This window comes from Pangasianodon hypophthalmus, chromosome 18 (assembly GCF_027358585.1).
Source record: "Pangasianodon hypophthalmus isolate fPanHyp1 chromosome 18, fPanHyp1.pri, whole genome shotgun sequence".
NCBI classification, from domain to species: domain Eukaryota; kingdom Metazoa; phylum Chordata; class Actinopteri; order Siluriformes; family Pangasiidae; genus Pangasianodon; species Pangasianodon hypophthalmus.
The window spans coordinates 582,902-603,976 of NC_069727.1; the positions used below are offsets into that span (position 1 = coordinate 582,902).

Here is a 21,075-nt window from a genome sequence, read left to right on the forward strand (position 1 = left end):
ACCTCAACAGGGTGTCCCTGAGTTACATGTACACAACAATTCCTTTCAGCACCATATTGGTTGCCTACTACTCATGTTGATGTTCAGAAGTACTTTCAGTTGGGACTCTTACTGGGGTAAGACTGCCCATACCCCAAAGTCCTTGGCCACACCTCTTAGTGGAATTTACTGACCTCTCAATAGTACCAAACATACCAAACAGCTGAGTTTGCTCCAAGGAGAGCATCTGGGAGTAAAGTCTTGAGCCACCATCCTGAATCCAATGGCAAAGTGGAGAGACTGAACCAGGAGATATGGAACCTGTGTAGCTATAGGAGGGACCAGCATGGCAACTGGTGCAATCCTTCACTTTGGCTAAATATGCCCAAAATACCCTACTCCACTAATCCACCAGGTTAATGTTCTTCCAATGTGTCCCCAATCACCAGTCTCCCATATTATATATACTATCCTATACTATCACTATCACAGACTTTTATACCACATAGTGTAGCAAATTTATAATAATAATAATAATAATAATAATAAGTTTATTTTACATAGTGCCTTTCTGCAAACTCAAGGTCACTTTACAATATGAAAATAGAGAAACATGACAGCGGACAAAGAACAAAGGAAATAAACAAGAAATCCATGGCATGAGTCAGATCATACAATCAGAGATCAGAAAAACAAGAAAGAAAAAGATGTGTTTTAAGGTTGAAATCCTGTAATGAAGAAAGATCACGTATGTTTTTGGGAAGAGAATTCCAGAGTGTGGGGGCAGAGATACAAAACACTCATCCACCAAATGATGCTAACCTGTGGCGTGGAATTAACAGTAGACCAGGATCTGAAGAGCGTAATGTGCGAGCTGGGGAGTGAGTATGAACGAGTATGATGTATGTATGGAGGGGGCGAGACCATGAAGTGCTTTGAAGGTGATGAGGAGAATCTTGTATTGAATACGAAAACGAACAGGTAGCCAATGAAATCTGTGTAGGGTGGGAGTAATATGAGAGGATTTCTTAGAAAAAGTGAGAACCCTAGCTGCAGAGTTCTGGATATATTGGAGCTTATTTAATGTTGTGTTTGGTAGAACATAGAAAAGAGAATTACAGTAGTCGAGTCGAGAAGTGATGAAGGCATGAACCAGTGTCTCAGCGTCAGTGATATTTAAGAAGGGACGTAAACGAGCAATATTACGGAGGTGAAAGAAAGCAGATTTGGTGAGTGAAGAAATGTGAGGCAGGAAGGAGAGAGAGGAGTCAAAGATTATACCCAGGTTTTTAACGGTGGTGGAAGGTCGAACCAAAATCCCAGCAATGTTGACATTATCAGCACAGAAAGGAGCAACATTTTTTGGTGAACCGACAAGTAGTAGATGTTTCATCAGTGTTGAGTTTGAGAAAGTTCCTGGTCATCCAAGCATTTATATCATTAATACACGCTGTTATGGAGTTGGTGGGAAAAGGAGAGTTGTGTTGAGAACTGATATAGAGCTGGGTGTCGTCTGCATAGCAATGGAAGTTAAAGCCCTGATGACGAATAATGTTACCTAAAGGGAGCATATAGATGATGAAGAGTAAAGGCCCAAGAACAGAACCCTGAGGAACACCGTGAGAGACAGGAGCAGTAGAGGACTTAGCCTGGCAGACAGAGATGTAATACTGGCGGTCTGACAGGTAAGAAGTGAACCAAGATAGGGCAGTTCCAGAAATACCAAGAGCAGAGAGTGGTGAGATTAGAATACTGTGAGAGATAGCGTCAAAAGCAGAGGAAAGATCTAACAGAATTAAAATGCTAATGGAGCCAGAGTCAGTGGCCATAAGAAGGTCATTGACAACCTTAAGAAGAGCTGTCTCAGTGCTGTGAAGAGTGTGAAAACCGGACTGGAAACATTCATGGAGGTTATGAGATGACAGATAAGACTGAAGTTGAGCAGCAACAACTTTTTCAAGTAGCTTTGAGAGAAGCGGAAGATTTGAAATTGGTCTGTAATTGGCCATATCAGAGGGGTCAAGGCCGGGTTTATTTAACACTGGTGTGACAGTGGACACTGGTGTGAGAAGGTGAGAAATGAGAAGTGAAATAGGCCGCGAAATAACAGGTGCAGTGTTTTTGAGTAGAGCAATAGGAGCAGGATCAAGATGACAGAAAGATGGATTAGATTTTTTGAGTAGCTCAGAGATATAAGCAGGGGTTGGAGGGGTTATAAGAGAGTGTTGCATGAATTTCTGTGATCCTTGAAGGAAGCCAGGTCCATGCTACAGTGCCCTCCTTTTAAAAAAACAAACAATTACTTTATCAGCTCTTTATAAACCCACTAATTATTGTTTATGCTCCCCACTTTTACTGGTTGTTTCTAAACCATGGGATAAATAACTAGATGGATTGTCAGCATTCTTACAAACATTCTTAAGTACAAGGCAAGTACTCACACTGAACATCCAGGTACACAGATGAGTTCTGATCTCCGAGCTGGTTTTGAGCTCTACAATAGTATAAACCACTCTGTGTAGAATCAGTCGTGTTGATGGTGAGATGTTTTCCGGTTCCTATCTGCACGTTCTCTCTGTACCAGGTGTAGTTCAGCACTGCTGGGTTTGCATCACTGCTGCAACTCAGAGACACTGAACTGCCCAAAAGCACTGAAGCAGATGGAGACGCTGATACTGACGTGTTTCTAGGAGCATCTAAAGACCAAAAACAGGGGTCTGTGAAATAGGGCTATGGTGACAGTGTAATTACAATATACTCTGACCTTTCTGTCTTTGTCTGATCCATTTGTAAAATATACTTCAATGGCATTTGGAGTTAAACTTTTAGACTTTTTTTTCCAGAAATTTCATAACTATATGCATGTCACACATTTTGCCCCTCAAGGGATATTTCTATATCTAGCTGCACGTTATAATTGTTACTTTTGATTATTTGGCTAGAAAGTTGGCAATGCATCTATAATTAGTTTCTTAAAGTGCTAATGATTAATTACTGAAACAAGACTTGAATCTTACAGCATTGTTGCTAAAGACTATAGGACATGGCAGAGAACAAACTCGTTGAGTTTCTTACAATTATACAGCCCTGAGTTTTATAAGCCATGTGACTTAGCACTAACAATACTCCAGCACTGTACGCACACTGAACATCCAGGTACACAGATGAGTTCTGATCTCCACGCTGGTTTTGAGCTCTACAGTAGTATAAACCACTCTGTGTAGAATCAGTCATGCTGATGGTGAGATGTTTTCCGGTTCCTATCTGCCTTCTGTTCTCTCTGTACCAGGTGTAATTCAGCACTGCTGGGTTTGCATCACTGCTGCAACTAAGAGACACTGAACTGCCCAAAAGCACTGAAGCAGATGGAGACGCTGATACTGACGTGTTTCTAGGAGCATCTAAAGACCAAAAACAGGGGTCTGTGAAATAGGGCTATGGTGACAGTGTAATTATAATATACTCTGACCTTTCTGTCTTTGTCTGACCCATTTGTAAAATATACTTCAATAGCATTTGGAGTTTGTTAACTTTTAGAATTTTTTTCAGAAATTTCATAACTATATGCGTGTCACACACTTTGCCTCTCAAAGGATATTTCTATAACTACCTGCACATTATAATTGTTACTTTTGATTATTTGGCTAGAAAGTTGGCAATGCATCTATAATTAGTTTATTAAAGTGCTAATGATTAATTACTGAAACAAGACTTGAATCTTACAGCATTGTTGCTAAAGACTATAGGACATGGCAGAGAACAAACTCGTTGAGTTTCTTACAATTATACAGCCCTGAGTTATATAAGCCATGTGACTTAGCACTAACAACACTCCAGCACTGTACGCACACTGAACATCCAGGTACACAGATGAGTTCTGATCTCCGCGCTGGTTTTGAGCTCTACAGTAGTATAAACCACTCTGTGTAGAATCAGTCATGTTGATGGTGAGATGTTTTCCGGTTCCTATCTGCCTTCTGTTCTCTCTGTACCAGGTGTAGTTCAGCACTGCTGGGTTTGCATCACTGCTGCAATTCAGAGACACTGAACTGCCCAAAAGCACTGAAGCAGATGGAGACACTGATATTGATGTGTTTCTAGGACCATCTGAGGGCAAAAACACAGAATTTAGGAGAAGGTCTGGGAGTAAAATTTAGTGTAGTGGGTGGTCTCACCACTAGATGCCAGCACTAGAGAAAACAACTATAAAAGTTAACAGTGTTTGGCTTGGATTTAGAGTTACATGAATAAACAGGAAAACTGACTGGCTGCTCCATCAACTGGACAAAATCTGAGATCCTGCCACAGCTTGGATGCTGCAGTCTGAGATTTTTAAGTGTGTAAGAGTCAAAATTAATATTCATCCTAAGATTAGCTCCCTTCTCTCTGTAATTCCTGCCACCTGACAACAGCTTTGTTCTTTTCTTTTAATGCTGTAGCCACCAGAACAATCTAAAGGCACAATGAACTTCTAGGAGTCTGGGGACCCCAAGAGCAAATTTAATTATTCTACATCTGGTAATGGCCAAACGACAAAAACACATCAAAGTTAGAGATTGGGGATGGTCTGCTTCAGATGGCCAGATCTTGAAGTAGACCATCGCCAATCTCTAACCTTAATGTGTCCTGTAGTTGGTGATAGCCTGGTGCCCAGAGAATCCACAGCCACTTCAATGAGAGTGGCAAAATGTGGCGCATGTGGCAGGGCATCCAGGCCATCACCAACTACAGGACAACATCACCTGCCTGTGACAGTGATGCTTCCCTTCCAGACGTGCTGGACAACTTCTACACTCGGTTAGAGGTGCAGAATAACGTGACAGTGAGGAAGACCACCTCTCTTCCCAATGACCAGGTGCTGTGTCTAACCACGGCTGATGTGAGGAAAACTACACAGAGTCAACCCATCGAAGGCTGCAGGACCAGATAACATTCCTGGCAAGGTGCTCAGAGGATGTGCAGACCAGCTGGTGGATGTTCTCACTGACATCTTCAACATCTCCCTGAGCAGCGCCATTGTTCCAACGTGCTTCAAGGCCACCACCATCATCCCCGTGCCAAAGAAGTCTTCAACGTCCTGCTTCAATGACTACTATCCCATTGCACTCACAGCCGTCATCATGAAGTGCTTCAAGAGGCTCACTGTGAGGCACATCAAGACCCTGCTGCCCCCCTCACTGGACCCCTGCAATTTGCTTATCTTCCCATCCGCTCACCACCACCCTCCATCTGGCCCTCACCTACCTGGACAAAAAGGACATGTACGTTCAAATGGTGTTAACAGACTTCAGTTCAGCATTCAACACAATCATTCCTCAGCACCTGACTGGAAAGCTGAACCTGCTGGGCCTGAACACCTCCCTTTGCAACTGGATCCTGGACTTCCTGACTGGGAGAGGTGTTCAGGCCCAGTAGCAGCTCTACTTTCTGTGAAGGCTGAGGAAAGCACATCTCCCACCCCCCATCCTCACCATGTTCTACAGAGGGATTATCAAGAGCATCCTGAGCAGCTGCATCACTGCCTGGTTTGGGAGTTGCACCGTCTCGGATCGCAAGACCCTGCAGTGGATAGTGAGGACAGCTGAGAAGATCATCGGGGTCTCTCTTCCCTCCATCACAGACATTTACACCACACACTGCATCCGCAAAGCCACCGGCATTGTGGACGACCCCACACACCCCTCACACACACTTCCTGCCTTCTGGCTAACAGTACCGAAGTTTCGGCCTCACGACCAGACTGTGTAACAGTTTCTTCCCCCATGCAATCAGACTCCACAACACTCAGAGACTGGACTGACAAGACACACACATAGTCCACTGATTTAGCACAGTTTTTACGCTGGATGTACTTTCTGACGCAACCCTCCCCAATTTTATCAGGGCTTGGGACCAGCACTGGGAATGAACTGTCATGTGGTTCCCTGGCCGGAAATCAAACCCGGGCTGCAGTGGTGAGAGCACCAAGGCCTAAACCTTAGTCTTCCAGGGACCACATATGTATGCATATTTGTTTGGAGTATGAGAGGGTGCTGCTAAGGTACTCAATCTGTAGCGATAATTAAGCCTACACAGTGTTTTCTCAGCAAATGTGTGGTATTTGATATTCAAGAATAATCTGGAGGGAAAATAGCAAAAAGTCTGTTTGGTGCTCCTAGTGATTGAGGACCAATTAGTTAGCAATTAACAAATTCTTCCAGATATACTCCAGCACTGTACTCACACTGAACATCCAGGTACACAGATGAGTTCTGATCTCCGCGCTGGTTTTGAGCTCTACAGTAGTAGAAACCACTCTGTGTAGAATCAGTTATGTTGATGGTGAGATGGTTTCCGGTTCCTATCTGCTCTCCGTTCTCTCTGTACCAGGTGTAGTTCAGCACTGCTGGGTTTGCATCACTGCTGCAACTCAGAGACACTGAACTGCCCAAAAGCACTGAAGCAGATGGAGACGCTGATACCGTCGTGTTTCTAGGAGCATCTAAAGGAGGAAGAACAGGATTTAGGAGACTCCATGAATCATTAAAAGTGTAGTGAATGTGAATTAATCAGCACTTACACAGAACATGTAGTGTAAAAGAGCTCTGTGCTGATTTGTTCTTGTTCTGGAGCTGGTAGGTGGCAGTGCAGGTGAAATTGACTCCATGATGCAGGTGAGTAGAGTTGAAGTTCAGCTGAGAGGAACTGAAGCTGGTGTTGCGTTTCTGCTCCTGTCTTCTCTCCTCTGGCAGGAAGTTCCATGTAAAAGTTGTTGGCTTTAAGAGACATGGAGGAGCTGGAGCAGAGCAAATGAGACTCACTGAAGTTCCCTCCACCACCTCATTTTGGTCCTCCACCTTCCCCTGATCCTCCTTATACAGTGTTATTGAGGGGCTGATTGGAGAGTCTGAGATAAACACACAGTATCACATTAGAGATGAGTTTTAAATGTGTTCCAGTGCATCATTAGTGTAATTACAGTTACACTGTACTGTGCTGCAGCTCTCACCTCGCACTCTTATATCTACTGATGAAGAGCTATAAGTGTGTTTCAGTCTTCCTGAAGTTTCTATTCTAAAGTAATATCTTCCACTGTCTCTCTCACTGATGTTGTAGAAGATGGTGGTGCAGTTCTTCATGCGGAGGTCTCCTATAATTTTCCCTTCAATCTTGTTCTCTTTAGTTACTTTAGAGTTAAAGACTTTGTTAATGAAAGGGTCGTCTTTAAACCAGATTCCTGTAAGAGCTGTCTTGAGGTCTGCATCATATTGTTTTTCAATCTCAAACCTGCAGGGTATGAGAACACAGAGTCCTCTCAGAGCTTCTACACTCTGTGGTAGACTGATGGAGAATTCTCTACACAAAACACCTGCAAACACAAAACACCACAAAATCATTAATACAGTAACACACAACACAAAATTCACAGATTTACAGAAAATTCAGCTTTACAGAAATCTGGTTATCAATTTAAGTTTAAAATCATTACTACAGTAACACGAACAGAATCAAAATTCAAAATTCTTACTTAATACTGTAGCAAAGTTAACTAGGAATAAGACTACCACAGAAACATGCACACCATAAATATAGTAGCGATGGCTTCATGAAATTTTTCAATGACAAAATTTAAATCAGGCAAAAATTCAGACTATTAATTTAAAGCCAGATAATTTGATAACTAGGAATAAGACCACAATAGAAACACGCACACAATCATTATATAGCAGCGATGACTTCATGAATTTTTTCAATGGTAAAATTGAAAATATCAGGCAAAAAATATCAGACTATTAATATAAAACCAGACAGTTTTATAACTAACTCTGTAGATAATAATATAACCATATCAGATCAGTGATACTCCCCTTCGAGAGACCGAACTAATTTCACTAATTTTATCATCAGAATCATCAACCTGTATGCTAGATCCTTTACCTACTTGTTTCCTCAAACAGATAATTCCTGAAACAATCAAACCTCTTTTAAAGATAATCAATTCTTCCCTTAGCATTGGCTATGTACCTAAATCTTTTAAATTAGCAGTTATCAAGCCCCTGATTAAAAAACCTGACCTTGACCCCTGTCAGCTGTCCAACTATAGACCAATATCAAACCTCCCCTTTATCTCCAAGGTCCTAGAAAAGGTTGTAGCACAGCAGCTATGCTCATACTTACATAGGAATAACATTCATGAAATGTATCAGTCAGGATTTAGGCCTCATCATAGCACAGAGACAGCACTGGTAAAAGTTGTAAATGACTTACTACTGGCCTCTGATCAGGGTTGTGTCTCCTTGCTGGTGCTGCTTGACCTTAGTGCAGCTTTTGATACCATTGATCATGCTATTCTCCTCGATAGACTGGAAAATGTAGTAGGCATTAAGGGAACAGCCCTTTCCTGGCTCAGGTCTTATTTGGCTGATCGTTATCAGTTTGTAAACGTAAATGGTGACTTCTCTTCTCATACTAAGGTAAAGTTTGGTGTCCCGCAAGGCTCTGTTTTAGGCCCATTGCTCTTTTCTCTGTATATGCTACCTCTGGGTAAAATTATCCGTAAGCATGGTATTAGCTTCCACTGTTACGCTGATGACACACAGTTGTATGTTTCAGCAAAGCCAGATGACAGACACCAGCTTAATAAAGTTGAGGAATGTGTAAAAGACATTAGAAACTGGATGCTTATTAACTTTCTCTTACTTAATTCTGACAAGACAGAAGTACTTGTACTAGGACCACATGCAGCTAGAAGTAAGCTTTCTGATTACATAATAACCCTGGATGACCTTTCTGTTTCATCATGTGCAGCAGTAAAAGACCTTGGTGTGATTATCGACTCTAGTCTTTCTTTTGAAGCTCATGTAGATTATATCACTAGGATGGCTTTCTTTCATCTCAGAAATATTGCTAAAATAAGAAATATATTGTCACTACACAATGCAGAAAAACTAGTTCATGTTTTTGTTACCTCTAGGTTGGATTATTGTAATGATTTACTGACTTGTTAGTCCAGAATGCAGCAGCAAGAGTTCTTACTAGAACCAGAAGATGTGACCACATCACCCCTATTTTGTTGGATGTTGTTTTATGTAGCACCAAGGTTCTGGAGAAACGTTGTCTCATTTCACTGTGTACTGCGTCAGCTATATATAGTTGAAATGACAATAAAAGCCTCTTGACTTGACTTGACTTGACGTATCTTATCCACACTGCACTGCATTCAAATTTCGTATTGATTATAAAATACTACTATTGACCTATAAAGCACTGAATGTCGCAGTACTCAAAAGAGAATGACTCAAAAGAGAATGCAACCTCTGGTGACAGTAGATAGTCTGATTATAATTACTGTATTTTCTCTTCTATAACTGTATACTATATAATGCAATTGTGTAACAAAAAGTGCAATTATGTAAACAGGAACTTATAAACTTATGAGCAACTTATGAGTATGAGCAATAGAGTTATTTCTGAATTCATTATAGTTTTAATTTAAAGTCTACTGTATTGAACAAAAGTTATTAACTGTTCAATGATGGAGACTTGATTACAAACTGTTCTCAACTCAGCTTTGTTGATGGTGGAGTAGCTGCTGCTTTATGTCCCAGGGTGCCCTCATGTCTGTGTTAGCTTCTGGCTCTCCCTTTTAGTTATGCTGTCATAGCTAGTCTTGCCGGAGTCCCTGCTTGCTCTCTGCACGCAAAGTACATTGTCCTTAAACATTAGAGGACAAAAGCTCACCTAATAATCTCTCCCTCTCTCTCTGTCTCTCTCCCTGTGATCTGGAAACCACTCACTGCTGCTGAGGATGGACCACTTGGACAGCCTGAAGATCATTGAGATTACTGAGAACGGAACCACTTAAAAACCATGAAGATGGCTTTGGACCACAATTGATATGAACAGTTTTGCTATGATAGCTTTAGGACTGCAATTCCCACAAACAGTTTTGCACTCAAGTCTCCATCAGTGACCAGTTTGATAACTTCAGCAAAACAGACTTCATGGGAAAACTGTAATGAATTTACTGGTTACGCAACTGCACTATTTGTCTGTGTACTACACAGGTATAGAAGGGAATTATTTATAATCGCACTATCCGGTGTCACCCAGACGAGGATGAGTTCCCTTTTGAGTCTGGTTTCTTCCTCATATTGTCTCAGGGAGTTTTTCCTCACCACCATCACCTCTGGCTTGATCATTACGGATAAATTCATACATTTACAAGAACCACAAACAAGCAGCAACTGAAGGCGGCTGCAGTAAAGGCCTGGCAAAGCATCTCAAGGGAGGAAACTCAGCATTTGGTGATGTTCATGGGTTCCAGACTTCAGGCAGTCATTGACCGCAAAGGATTTGCATCCAGGTATTAAAAAATAATCCCAATCTATATGAATATGTTAGTTTACCCACTTACTTTTGAGTCTGTGAAAATGGAGGGACTCTGTAAAAAATGGCTATAATTCCTAAACGGTTAATGCAATATTTCTGTTAAACTTCTTGAATTAAAGCTGAAAGTTGACACTTCAATCACATCTTGATTGCTTCATTTTAAATCCATTGTGGTGGTGTACAGAGGCAAAATTACAAAAATTGTGTCACTGTTCAAATACTTATGGACCTGACTGAAAATGCACTTGAGAAATCGAAGAAAGTGATTCTCACTGTGGTGGCATTGTAGTCCAGATGGGAGTGGGCCTTCTGCAGTAGATATATGACTGCATCATCCATGCCATGCTGAGGTCTGAAATGGAAGAGCGCTAGTCTCTCCAGGACCTTTGTGACATGTGATGTGAGGGCTACTGGTCTTTAGTCGTTCAAGGAGGATGGAGTTGTCTTCTTCGAAACAGGAACCAGGGAGGATGTTTCCCACTCCTCTAGCACCTTCTCCTTTGGAGGCTCAGGTTGAAGACGTGCTGGAGGTTTGCACAGTTGTCTCTTCAACTGGCTTGTAGTGACAGATAGGTTGGGGGTGGGAGTTGCGAGTCCCCTGAAGATGGCTGTTGGGTGAGGGGGGTAATTTGGGAGGGTAGAGGTGTGAGTCCTCTGAAGATCGCTGTGGGGGTGAGCAGGTGTGAATGGGGAATGTAGATAACAGGGTGGGAAAAGATGTTTGATCTTGGGGGAGAGGGAGTGGTGAGGGAGTGGAGGAGATTGAGGGTGGCATCGTATTGAACCTTTTGAAGAATAAATTCAGCTTGTTAGCTCTTTTTAGACTGCCCCCCACAGATTGTTGTTTTGCTTTGAACAAGGTGATCTGCTTCATGCCAGCCCACATGAAGGCTTCTTTAGGCTTCTTTGTTCTTCCTCATTCCTCATTCTCATGTTTGCATTCTGTTATGTTGTTAATGTCCTTCTGCACCTTCCTCATCTTTTCCTTGTCTGCCTGAAAACCTGTTTCTTTTTGGTCAGTACTTCCTTCAGGTCCTTGGTTATCCAGGGTTTGTTTTTAGGAAAACAATGCACCCTCCTGGCTGGAACTGTAATGCCCATGCAGAAATTGATGTTGTCTGTTATGCGTTCCGTCATGTTGTTAATGTCTTCCCCAGCTTGTTCACATAACACTTCCCAGTCTGGGGTCTCAAAGCAGACCTGCAGAGCCTCCTCTGCCTCTTGTGACCATCTCCTTATGGTCTTCTTTGTCACAGATGGCCTCAGGACAACAGGCCGGTATGCGGGTGTCAGTAGAACCAGGTTGTGATCAGACATTCCCAGTGGAGAGAGCGCAGATGAAGTGTATGCAAGCTTCATGCTTGCGTACAGGAGATTCATTGTTCTGTTCTCTCTGGTAACTCAGTTGACAAACTGGTGAAACTGTGGTAATGTGGTGGAGAGTAACACATGATTAAAATCCCCAGAAATGGCAGAGTTTAGCTGCTAAGTTTAGAGTCTCACGATAGCCGAGTATATGTCATCACATGCCGGTTCTGTGTCAGCTGCCAGTGGTATGTAAACAATAACCACAATGGCAACCGTGAATTCCCTCGGCAGATGATATGGACATAAACTAACAGCCAACAGTTCAACGTGTGGGCAACAGTGACACTCCTTCACAGTAACATGTCCCAGGTTACATCATCTGTTGTTTACAAGCAGTGGGACGCCTCCACATTTCTTCTAACCACTCAGTCCAGTGTCTCTGTCTGCCCTCACTATCTGAAAGCCAGGGATGGATGCATTTGAGGCCGTAATATCCTGAGTATGTTTCTGCCAGAGTTATGTCATCAGGGCAATCAAAGGAGGACAAAAGTACACACAAAATAAACAAAAAATAAGCAATGTACAAACCTTGAAACAGACAAAAAATGATGATGAGTTTCTCTGGTGCATTCATCTCTCTGTTCAGGAAAGAAAGAAAAGACACAAACAGACAAATGGATTGAATGAAAAATGTTAAAATAATAGTTTTTTTTTATTATCCAACACAGTACAGATCAAAACAAATCTGCTGGAATGTTTAGTACCAGTGTTCCATAATACTGCAGTTTAATGTAATACTGTTATTTAATAACCAGATCTGATTTTACTGGCCAATAAAGCTATCACACTAATATCACAGAGCACCACATAGACTATCATGTGCCTAACCCAAAACTCAATTATTTTGAGAGGATCTCTGGGCCATGCTTGACATGGAGGTAATTGAGGAGTCCCACAATGCAGCCTAATGATCCTTGTATCCAAGGTGGACATGGCAGTCTAGTTCTGTGTGGACTTTATAATGGTCAATGCAATATCAAAATTTAAAGCATTTCCAATGCCATGCATTGAGAAGCATGTGATCAGTTAGGCATAGCTTGCTTTTACTCAACACTTGATTTTACTAAGGGATATCGGAAGCTCCTCTTGACTCCAGTGTCCTGTGAAAATATGGCCTTTTATACTTTCTATTTGGGTTACACTACTTTGCTGCCTAAGTGATATAATCCTCTAGCAGAGGTCTCAAAATACTGGCCTGCAGGCCACATTCAACTGACAAGACAGGTTGATAAATGCAGAACATAAAATTAATCTTTTTTCTTCATTTATTAGCTATAGGCCAAAACTATGCCAGAAACCAGGCAACAAGCCAATTGTTGTGGTAGTTGTGGCTCAATGATTAGTGATAGTGATAATAGTGATAGTGAAGTGACTTGTGGCCAAGTACGGTGACCCATACTAGGAATTTGTGCTCTGCATTTAACCCATCCAAGTGCACACACACAGTAGTGAACACACACACACACACACCGTGAACACACACCCGGAGCAGTGGGCAGCCTTTTTTGCTGCGGCGCCCGGGGAGCAGTTGGAGGTTCGGTGCCTTGCTCAAGGGTCTCACCTCAGTGGTGGTATTGAGGGTGGAAGAGAGCGCTGGTCATTCACTCCCCCCACCTACAATCCCTGCTGGACCTGAGACTCGAACCCACGACCTTCAGGTTCACCTTCGGGTTGCAAGTCCAACTCTCTATCCATTAGGCCAGGACTGCCCCCAGGACTGCCCCCAGGACTGCCCCCAGGACTGCCCCCAGGACTGCCCCCAGGACTGCCCCCAGGACTGCCCCCAGGACTGCCCCCGTTAAGGCTTTCGGTTACTAGTTAGAAGGTTGGGGGTTCAAGTGCCAAGCTGCCACTGTTTGGCCCTTGAGCAAGGCCTTTAACCCTCTCTGCTCCAGGGGTGCTGAATCATGGCAGGCCCTGTGCTCTGACCCCTGCTTCCTAACAAGCTGGAATATGCAAAGAATAGCATTTCACTGTGCTGTAATGTGTATGTGACAAATAAATGCTTCTTCTTTTTTAAACAAATAAATAACCTCAGGTGACAACAAAAAAACACAACAGATTTCAATACGTAGTAATTTTTTTCCTCAAAAAGTAAACCAACGTTCAGAAACCAGGCGGGGAAAAAATTACACTCTTCCTACTTCCACAATCATTAAGAGAGTAATTAGCATCAAGAAGTGTGACTACCTCTATAAAAGCGGAACTTTTGGCAGTTTGGTGTTCTGGAACATTCATGTGTGTGTCTACATCATGGCAAAATTAACAGATATCAGCCATGACCTCAGAGAAGCAGTTTTTTCTGCTGTCAAACTGGGAAGGGTTATAAGGCCATCACCAAACAATTTGCAATTCTACAGTGAGAAGGATTGTTTACATTTACTTTTATGGCATTTGGCAGACACCCTTATCCAGAGCGACTTACAGTCATCTTTGTTTTTTTTTTATTTTTTTAATATAACTGAGCAGTTGAGGGTTAAGGGCCCAGCAGTGGCAGCTTGGTGGTGCTGGGGATTGAACTCATAACCTTCCGATCAGTAGTCCACCATGTTAACCACTGAGCTACCATTGACAAATAAATGCATCGTCTTCTTTTAAACAAACAAATAACCTCAGGTGTTTACAAAGAGACTTCAAGACAGTTGCCAATCTTCCCAGGAGTGAACGTCCCAGCAAATTCAGTCCAAGATCAGACTGTTTAATATAATGAAAAACCCAAAAGCTACATCATGTGACCTACAGACCTTTGTAAGCACATTAAATTTTTATATTCATGACAGCACTGAACAAGTATGGCTTTCATGGAAGAGTGGCTAGGAAAAAAGCCACTTCTCTCCAAAAAGAAAATGGAGCATGACCTAAGTTTGCAAAATTGCATCTGAACAAACCACAAAAGTTCTGGAACAATATCCTTTGGACTGAATAGACCAAGGTGGAGATGTTTGGTCATCATGCACAGCACCATGTTTGGTAAAAACCAAACACAGAGTATCACCACAATATCATACCAGCTGTGAAGCCTGGTGGTGGAGGGCTGATGATTTGGTTTTGCAGCCACAGGACCTGGGAAAGTTGCAGTTGTTGAGACAACGATGAACTCCACTTTATACAAGAATATTCTTGAGACAAATGTGAGGTCAGCTCTCCAGCACCTTAAGCTGGTCTGAAATTGGGTCCCAAGAACACCAGCAAATCAACATCTGAAAGGCTAAAGAAGTAAAAAATGAAGGTGTTGGATTGGCCAAGTCAAAGTCCAGACCTCAACCCTATTGAGATGCTGTGGTGAGATCTTAAGAGAGCTGTGCATAAATGAATGCCCTCAAACATCAATGAACTGAAGCGATGTTGTAAAGAAGAGTTGGCAAAAATTCCTCCAAAATGATGTGAGAGACTGATAAACTCCTACAGAAAACATTTATTTTAAGTTATTGTTACTAAAGGTGGTTCTACATTATTTTTCCACACTGGTTTCCGCTAATTATTATTTACAGACCCCCAGGGTTATATTCTGAATTCCTTTGTGAATTTGTGGATTTCCTCTCTAACCTGGTTGTTTCTTTAGACAAAGCATTAATTGTTGGAGACTTTAATATTCATTATGATAATCCAGATGACCCTCTGAGAACAGCGGTTATTATATCCTGAATTTATATTTTTCTGTAAAGCTGCTTTGTGACAATGCCCATTGTTAAAAGCACTATACAAATAAAATTGAATTGAATGTTGGTTTACTTTTTGGGGAAAATGACCACATATTGAAGTCTGTTGTTTTTTTGTCGCCTGAGGTTGTTTGTTTGTTTGTTGGTAATACCTGATAAATAAAAACACTGAAAGACGGCGTACCTTCTTTTTCCCATGACTGTATTTATAACCAGCTATGCATCAAACCAAGAGAATTCAGGGGCACTTGATGAGAACACAGACTTGATGCTTAGCTTGCTGTATTTGTCAGGGGAAATAATGAGTAGTTTGAGGTGACTGAATTGTTTTACGTTCTGTTGCGGAAAGACTGCAGTCAAGGACATATTTCAGGAAATGCATTAATTACATCAGATCGAGTGGCTTACAACACCATCAGTTTCATGAAGGAACAGCAGGATATCATGATGTTTTGCACTGGCTGAGCAGAGGCTGTGTCCTGAAGAGATTCTTCAAGTTTGACAGACAGTTCAGGAATTCATAAAGTGGGGCAGGCTGCATGTTCCTGAGATGCTGAACTCAAATGGGTGATGGACCAAACAATTTATTCTGGTATCATACAGGAATTAGGGGTGTAAAGCAATGGTGTTATCTGTATTTCTATCTGTTTAGGGCTCAAAATAATCATATTTCCTGTTAGGATTTACATTTACATTTGGGCATGGTCTACACTGGAAGGATTTTTTGTTTGTGTGTTTGTTTGTTTTTTTTAATATTCAATAATGTGAACCCTATCACTGTATTCCCAAAATTCAGTTCAATTCAATTTTATTTGTATAGCACTTTTAACAATGAACATTGTCTCAAAGCAGCTTTACAGAACATAAGAAACAAAAAGCATGCAAACAGAAACAAAAAGCATGCAAACAGTCCTAGATGTTAGACAGAATTATCCCTAGTGAGCAAGCCTGAGGTGACTGAGGCGACTGTGGCAAGGGAAAACTCCCTGAGATGATGTGAGGAAGAAACCTTGAGAGGAACCAGACTCAAAAGGGAACCATCCTCATCTGGGTGACACCGGAGATCGAAAGATCAGAAAGGTTTGCTGGACACACTCAGAGTGCTTCTGCGATCATTTCATTATAATGACTGTATGATTTTCCAGGAAGATTTTCTTTTAATAATAATGGAGAATGATAATTTAAAAGCAATGAAAAACATGTTTTAAAAAAAAGTACAAGTAATATTTTTAAAATTAATTAAATGATTATTTTTGGAGATATGCAAAAAAAAAAAAATTCTGTTGTTTGTACAGAAATATGGCTTTATTTTTTAGATATATATTGCAAATCAGGAATGTACACTACTGTTAATTTGTTTTTCACAAAAAGACTGAGAAAAAGGAGAAAATTCCATCTATCTTTCCATGTGTCCAAATATTTTGGGCTAGTTTCAAATCTTTTTGTGCGGTTTTTGAGTTGTAGTTATGGTGGGAATTTTGATGAAACCTGGCAACCCTCCCCACAAGCTTCTGTGAAAACTGAAGGGATCCCTGTCCCTAAAACTGGAAAGCCTTTTAAAAATCAGTCAAACAAGTAAACAAGCAAACTGCCTATTTTTCGTATCTGTACTCGTTTTTGTTCAAGACAATCTGAATAATGTGTTCGTATTCAGTTACACTCTTAGTATATAATGTGACTGAGTAAGCTTAAGAACTTTCTTGCAAAACAAATGTCCTTCCCAAATCAGGGAACTGTTGTTTACAGTTGACAACAATAGCCATAATATAATAACATTTTATCAGATTTACTTCAGTTTTGGGGTTTGTTACACTCCAGAAACACCAGAAAAGTTTTCTGGACACACTATCAGACTCGACGACGAAGTTGGACGCAGTGCTGCTGAGAGTTACACTGGGGTCCGTTTAAGCAGCTTTGCACTATAATGACTGTATGATTGTCTGAGAAGATTTTCTTTTAACAACGTTGGAGCATGTTCAGTTAAGAATGAAAAAAAAAAAACATGCTCGATGAATATATGTGCTAAGATTTTAAAAACTGATTAAATGATTTTTTAATGGTTTTATTTTGGAGCTCAGTAAGGTAGTGTTGAGGTTTTTGGTTGACGACAGACCAAAAAAATAAATAAATAAAAAAATCATGAGGATCACTGTTAAATAATAAATTCTTCAATAAACTCACTAGAGTCCACTTATAAAAATGTTTAATTTAATCACTAATGATATTAAAACACACTAATGATATAAAAAAAACATGTAAGACAACACAATATATATAATATATATAATACACAACACCACAACATGTAATATACAACAGACATTATCAGAAAGGAATAAATTTATGAATGTAAATAGAGCGCGATTCTTACCTGAACGTAAGTCTCCAGTTCTCAAAATGAGTGTGTTCTGATGAAATGTCCTCAGTTTTACCCCACATGCTGATAAGTATCTCTCTCTCTCTCTCTCTCACACACACAACTTCCTCTAAAATGAAGTTGTGTACATCTAGTTTTGCGTTTTTTTCCCTGTTAGCCAATGTTAGAATTTATAACTACTTAATAATAATGAATGCTGTAGAAAATAATGTTATTTAGCGTGACTATCATTAGGAGATGAGCGTCGTACGATAGACCGTGCAGACAGAAACACACAAGATTATAGCAGGTTAATCTACTTGCATCAGTCCTGGAGTCATTTACAGACAAGCTGATCTGTATTTTTAAAGAGTTTTATTTTTCTTGGAAACGATGGCAAGACAAATAGGTCCTGTGAAAATTCAGCAGCATTCATTCATGGCATTTAGCAGACGTGCTTATCCAGAGTGACTTACAATTATCTCATTTTATACACCTGAGCAGTTGAGGGTTAAGGGCCTTGCTCAAGGGCCCAGCAGTGGCAGCTTGATGGTGCTGGGGATTAAACTCATGACCTTCCGATCAGGAGTCCACAGGAAAAAAAAATATATATATATACACACATATATATCTCATATATTTATCGGCCCTTGAGCTCTTTCCATTCATGCGTTGAAGTCTCACATCAACTGTATTGCAATAGCATTACTAATTACTTAACTTCCATATCCTGTAACTGTTATAGTCACCAAGTGTGATAACCATACAAAGATGCAGAGGTGCTGCTGTATGTGTGTGTGTGTGTGTGTGTGTGTGTGTGTGTGTGTGTCAGTTTAAAGTCACTGATGAGTAAATTCCAGGAGGAAGCAAAAAGGAGAAAAGGAACAGAAGACTGATGAAAGTGAAGACAATGACAATACACAGAGTATTGTGTATAAAGTGATTTGTAGAGATTGTAAAGTGCATTACGGATATTTGTTGGATTTTATGAACAGAAAGAAAAGCTGTTTAACATGATGTTTAACCTTAACATAACGTCTCATGACTCTTAATAGAAGCTGATTTATGGACTATGTAAATATGAATCAATACCAATATCAGTATTCAGTCCTGGATCAATGCTGTGCGCCGATACACGCGGTTTAACTTCTTAACCATAAAACTCAGCATGAGGAGGTCATCACACAACCACCACCAACTAACCAACTAACCAACTATACGTTACTCATTTTAGTATCGGGATTGGTATCGGCATCGACAAGAACCTAAAACGTACACACAGTGGATGCATGTGTTCAGTCAGGAGCCGAGTCTGTAATCATTTAATGCATGTGGAATTAAATTAATTAATGCAATTAGTGGAATTAATTTAATTTAAAGCATCATATGGAATTTGTATCTTCTCACCAAACTGTGAAAGGACGATCAGATTTTGTCTTTTTTAGGCCTGTAGTTTTTTTGTGCTCAGATTGTTAAATTAAGGTATTAAAGTGGAATCATGAAAGCGTCTTTGTCTCACTGTAACTCATGACATTTCCGTCTACAGTAAACTCGACAGTAAATATCTGTATGTGTGTTGTTTGTGGAAGCTCATGCAAAGTGTTATGACCTTCAGGAAGTGAAACTGAGCTGCTGAATTTACATGTTGTTCGTCGATGTAATACAAGTTTCGATAAACCGTGGTGTGATCTTTATCCCGTGTTAGCCTGTCCACACTTTTACACTTTCCAACACAGAAATAACAAATAAACTTTTGTGTAAAATAAGATTTTTAGAGCCTGTTTTTCCTGCTCCAACACACCTGATCCAGCCTTCACCACCATATAACCAATTATTACTCATGTATTGTAATAATAATAATAAGAAGAAGAAGAAAAAGAAGAAAAACAAGTCAAGGTCAGTGTTGATTTTGCCAAAAACAGACCACCGCTAGTCCTCCTTATTCACCATGTGCATCGAGATGTTGTACCACATGATCTCACACACACTGAATCTCAGCGGATCCACACAGTCCATACAGGATTTTGCTGACTTTCAAAAATGCTTGAATTTGCTGCGTCTTTTTTCAAAATTTGAAGAGTTTATTGTGCATTTTTGAGACCTTTTATCTGTACTCATGTTCGATGCACGTGAATTGAAGAGGGCTTTGGCTGAATGTGCGTTGTGATGACATCACATGATGCGTCTCGGCCCAAATCTGCTGTAATTTATAAAAATTGCAAGCTTCTCTGAATATTACGGAGTTTGCTTGATTTTGCATTAATTTCTTTCTACAGTAGAAGAAAAGGAGAAACAACATGGGAAAGCTGTGAGTTAAACGTTAAAACAACCCAAATTTCCGCTCGTAGGGAAAAGCAACAAATTTGACCTGAACACGTTTAATATTAAGTCTTAATTTTAAATGATGATTAAATCTCCTCACAGCGGTTCTTCTGGAGTTCCTCAGCGTTCAGTACTCTCTCCACTCTTCTTCTTCAGCTCTCGTGGCTTTAGTCGTCACTGCTACTCCGACAAAACAACACCGGACTTCTTGATATGCCTCAAAAGATAGTATCTTCTACACAGAGCATTCAGAACGCTGCTGCTCACATGGTTCACCACCTCCTGAAGTTCTTATATGAAGGAACTAAGGAACTCCATTGCCTTCCTTTCAGATCAAGAACTCAATCCAAACTCGTCTACGCTTTCCAGGTTTTTCAAGAGCAGCGTTTTATCAACCTACCCCGGTTCAGAACACACGGTTCCTGGCAGGTTCTCTTCCAAGATCCAAACTTCTCCTCCACTCTGTAAAGGTCTCATTCTCATTCTTGTCAGACGATATCTGGCATTAAAAAACTCTCTTAACTAGAGCCCTATTCAGATGGGATTAGTTTTCCATGTGGAGGTGTGTAACGTAATTATTCCTGGAGTATCGCTGGGATTGACAGCCAGAAGCCGTCATGTCAGAATTCTTTCTGCTCTTGAACATCTTGACATCTCAAAGTTTCATCCTCTCATCATCTCAAGGGAGTTTTTCTTGCCACCGTCTTGCTCGATAGGGATAAATTTAAATATAAAATGTACATTTTTTTTTCTGTAAAACTGCTTTGTGACAATGTTAAAAACAGTACATAAATAAAACTGAATTAAATTGACGCTGTATTTTACCGTCTATAAACAGAGCAGTAGAAATATCTCCAGATAATATACATCTCGTCTGTCTAGCAAACCAGGTAAGCTTTAGCGCAGACTTTTAAATCTAAATCTAAAACATGTTACGTTTGAATAAAATTCATTAAAAGCAATACAGACCCATTCTAAAGAGGGAGAGCGAATAATAATAATAATAATAATAATCTCAGA

At 40.5% G+C, this 21,075-nt stretch overlaps 1 protein-coding gene across 3 annotated transcripts in view; it reads right to left on the reverse strand.

Annotated features, from left to right (window-relative positions):
- LOC113531866 (myelin-associated glycoprotein) overlaps positions 1-18,323 on the reverse strand; it is a 30,998-nt gene extending 12,675 nt beyond the window's left edge. The window contains exons 1-8 of one of the 3 annotated variants that reach the window (XM_053241857.1): positions 17,749-18,323; positions 12,247-12,296; positions 6,968-7,327; positions 6,539-6,865; positions 6,203-6,460; positions 3,829-4,086; positions 3,123-3,380; positions 2,421-2,675 (exon numbers count right to left, since the gene is read on the reverse strand). In XM_053241857.1, coding sequence (XP_053097832.1) covers positions 2,421-2,675; positions 3,123-3,380; positions 3,829-4,086; positions 6,203-6,460; positions 6,539-6,865; positions 6,968-7,327; positions 12,247-12,296; positions 17,749-17,816 — 1,834 coding nt within the window. In that variant the 5' untranslated portion in view covers positions 17,817-18,323. Of the gene's footprint in view, positions 1-2,420; positions 2,676-3,122; positions 3,381-3,828; positions 4,087-6,202; positions 6,461-6,538; positions 6,866-6,967; positions 7,328-12,246; positions 12,297-14,726; positions 14,918-17,748 lie in introns of those variants that run through there. The other 2 variants (XM_053241855.1, XM_053241856.1) reach the window with 2 other exon arrangements.
- Positions 18,324-21,075: the final 2,752 nt, after the last annotated feature.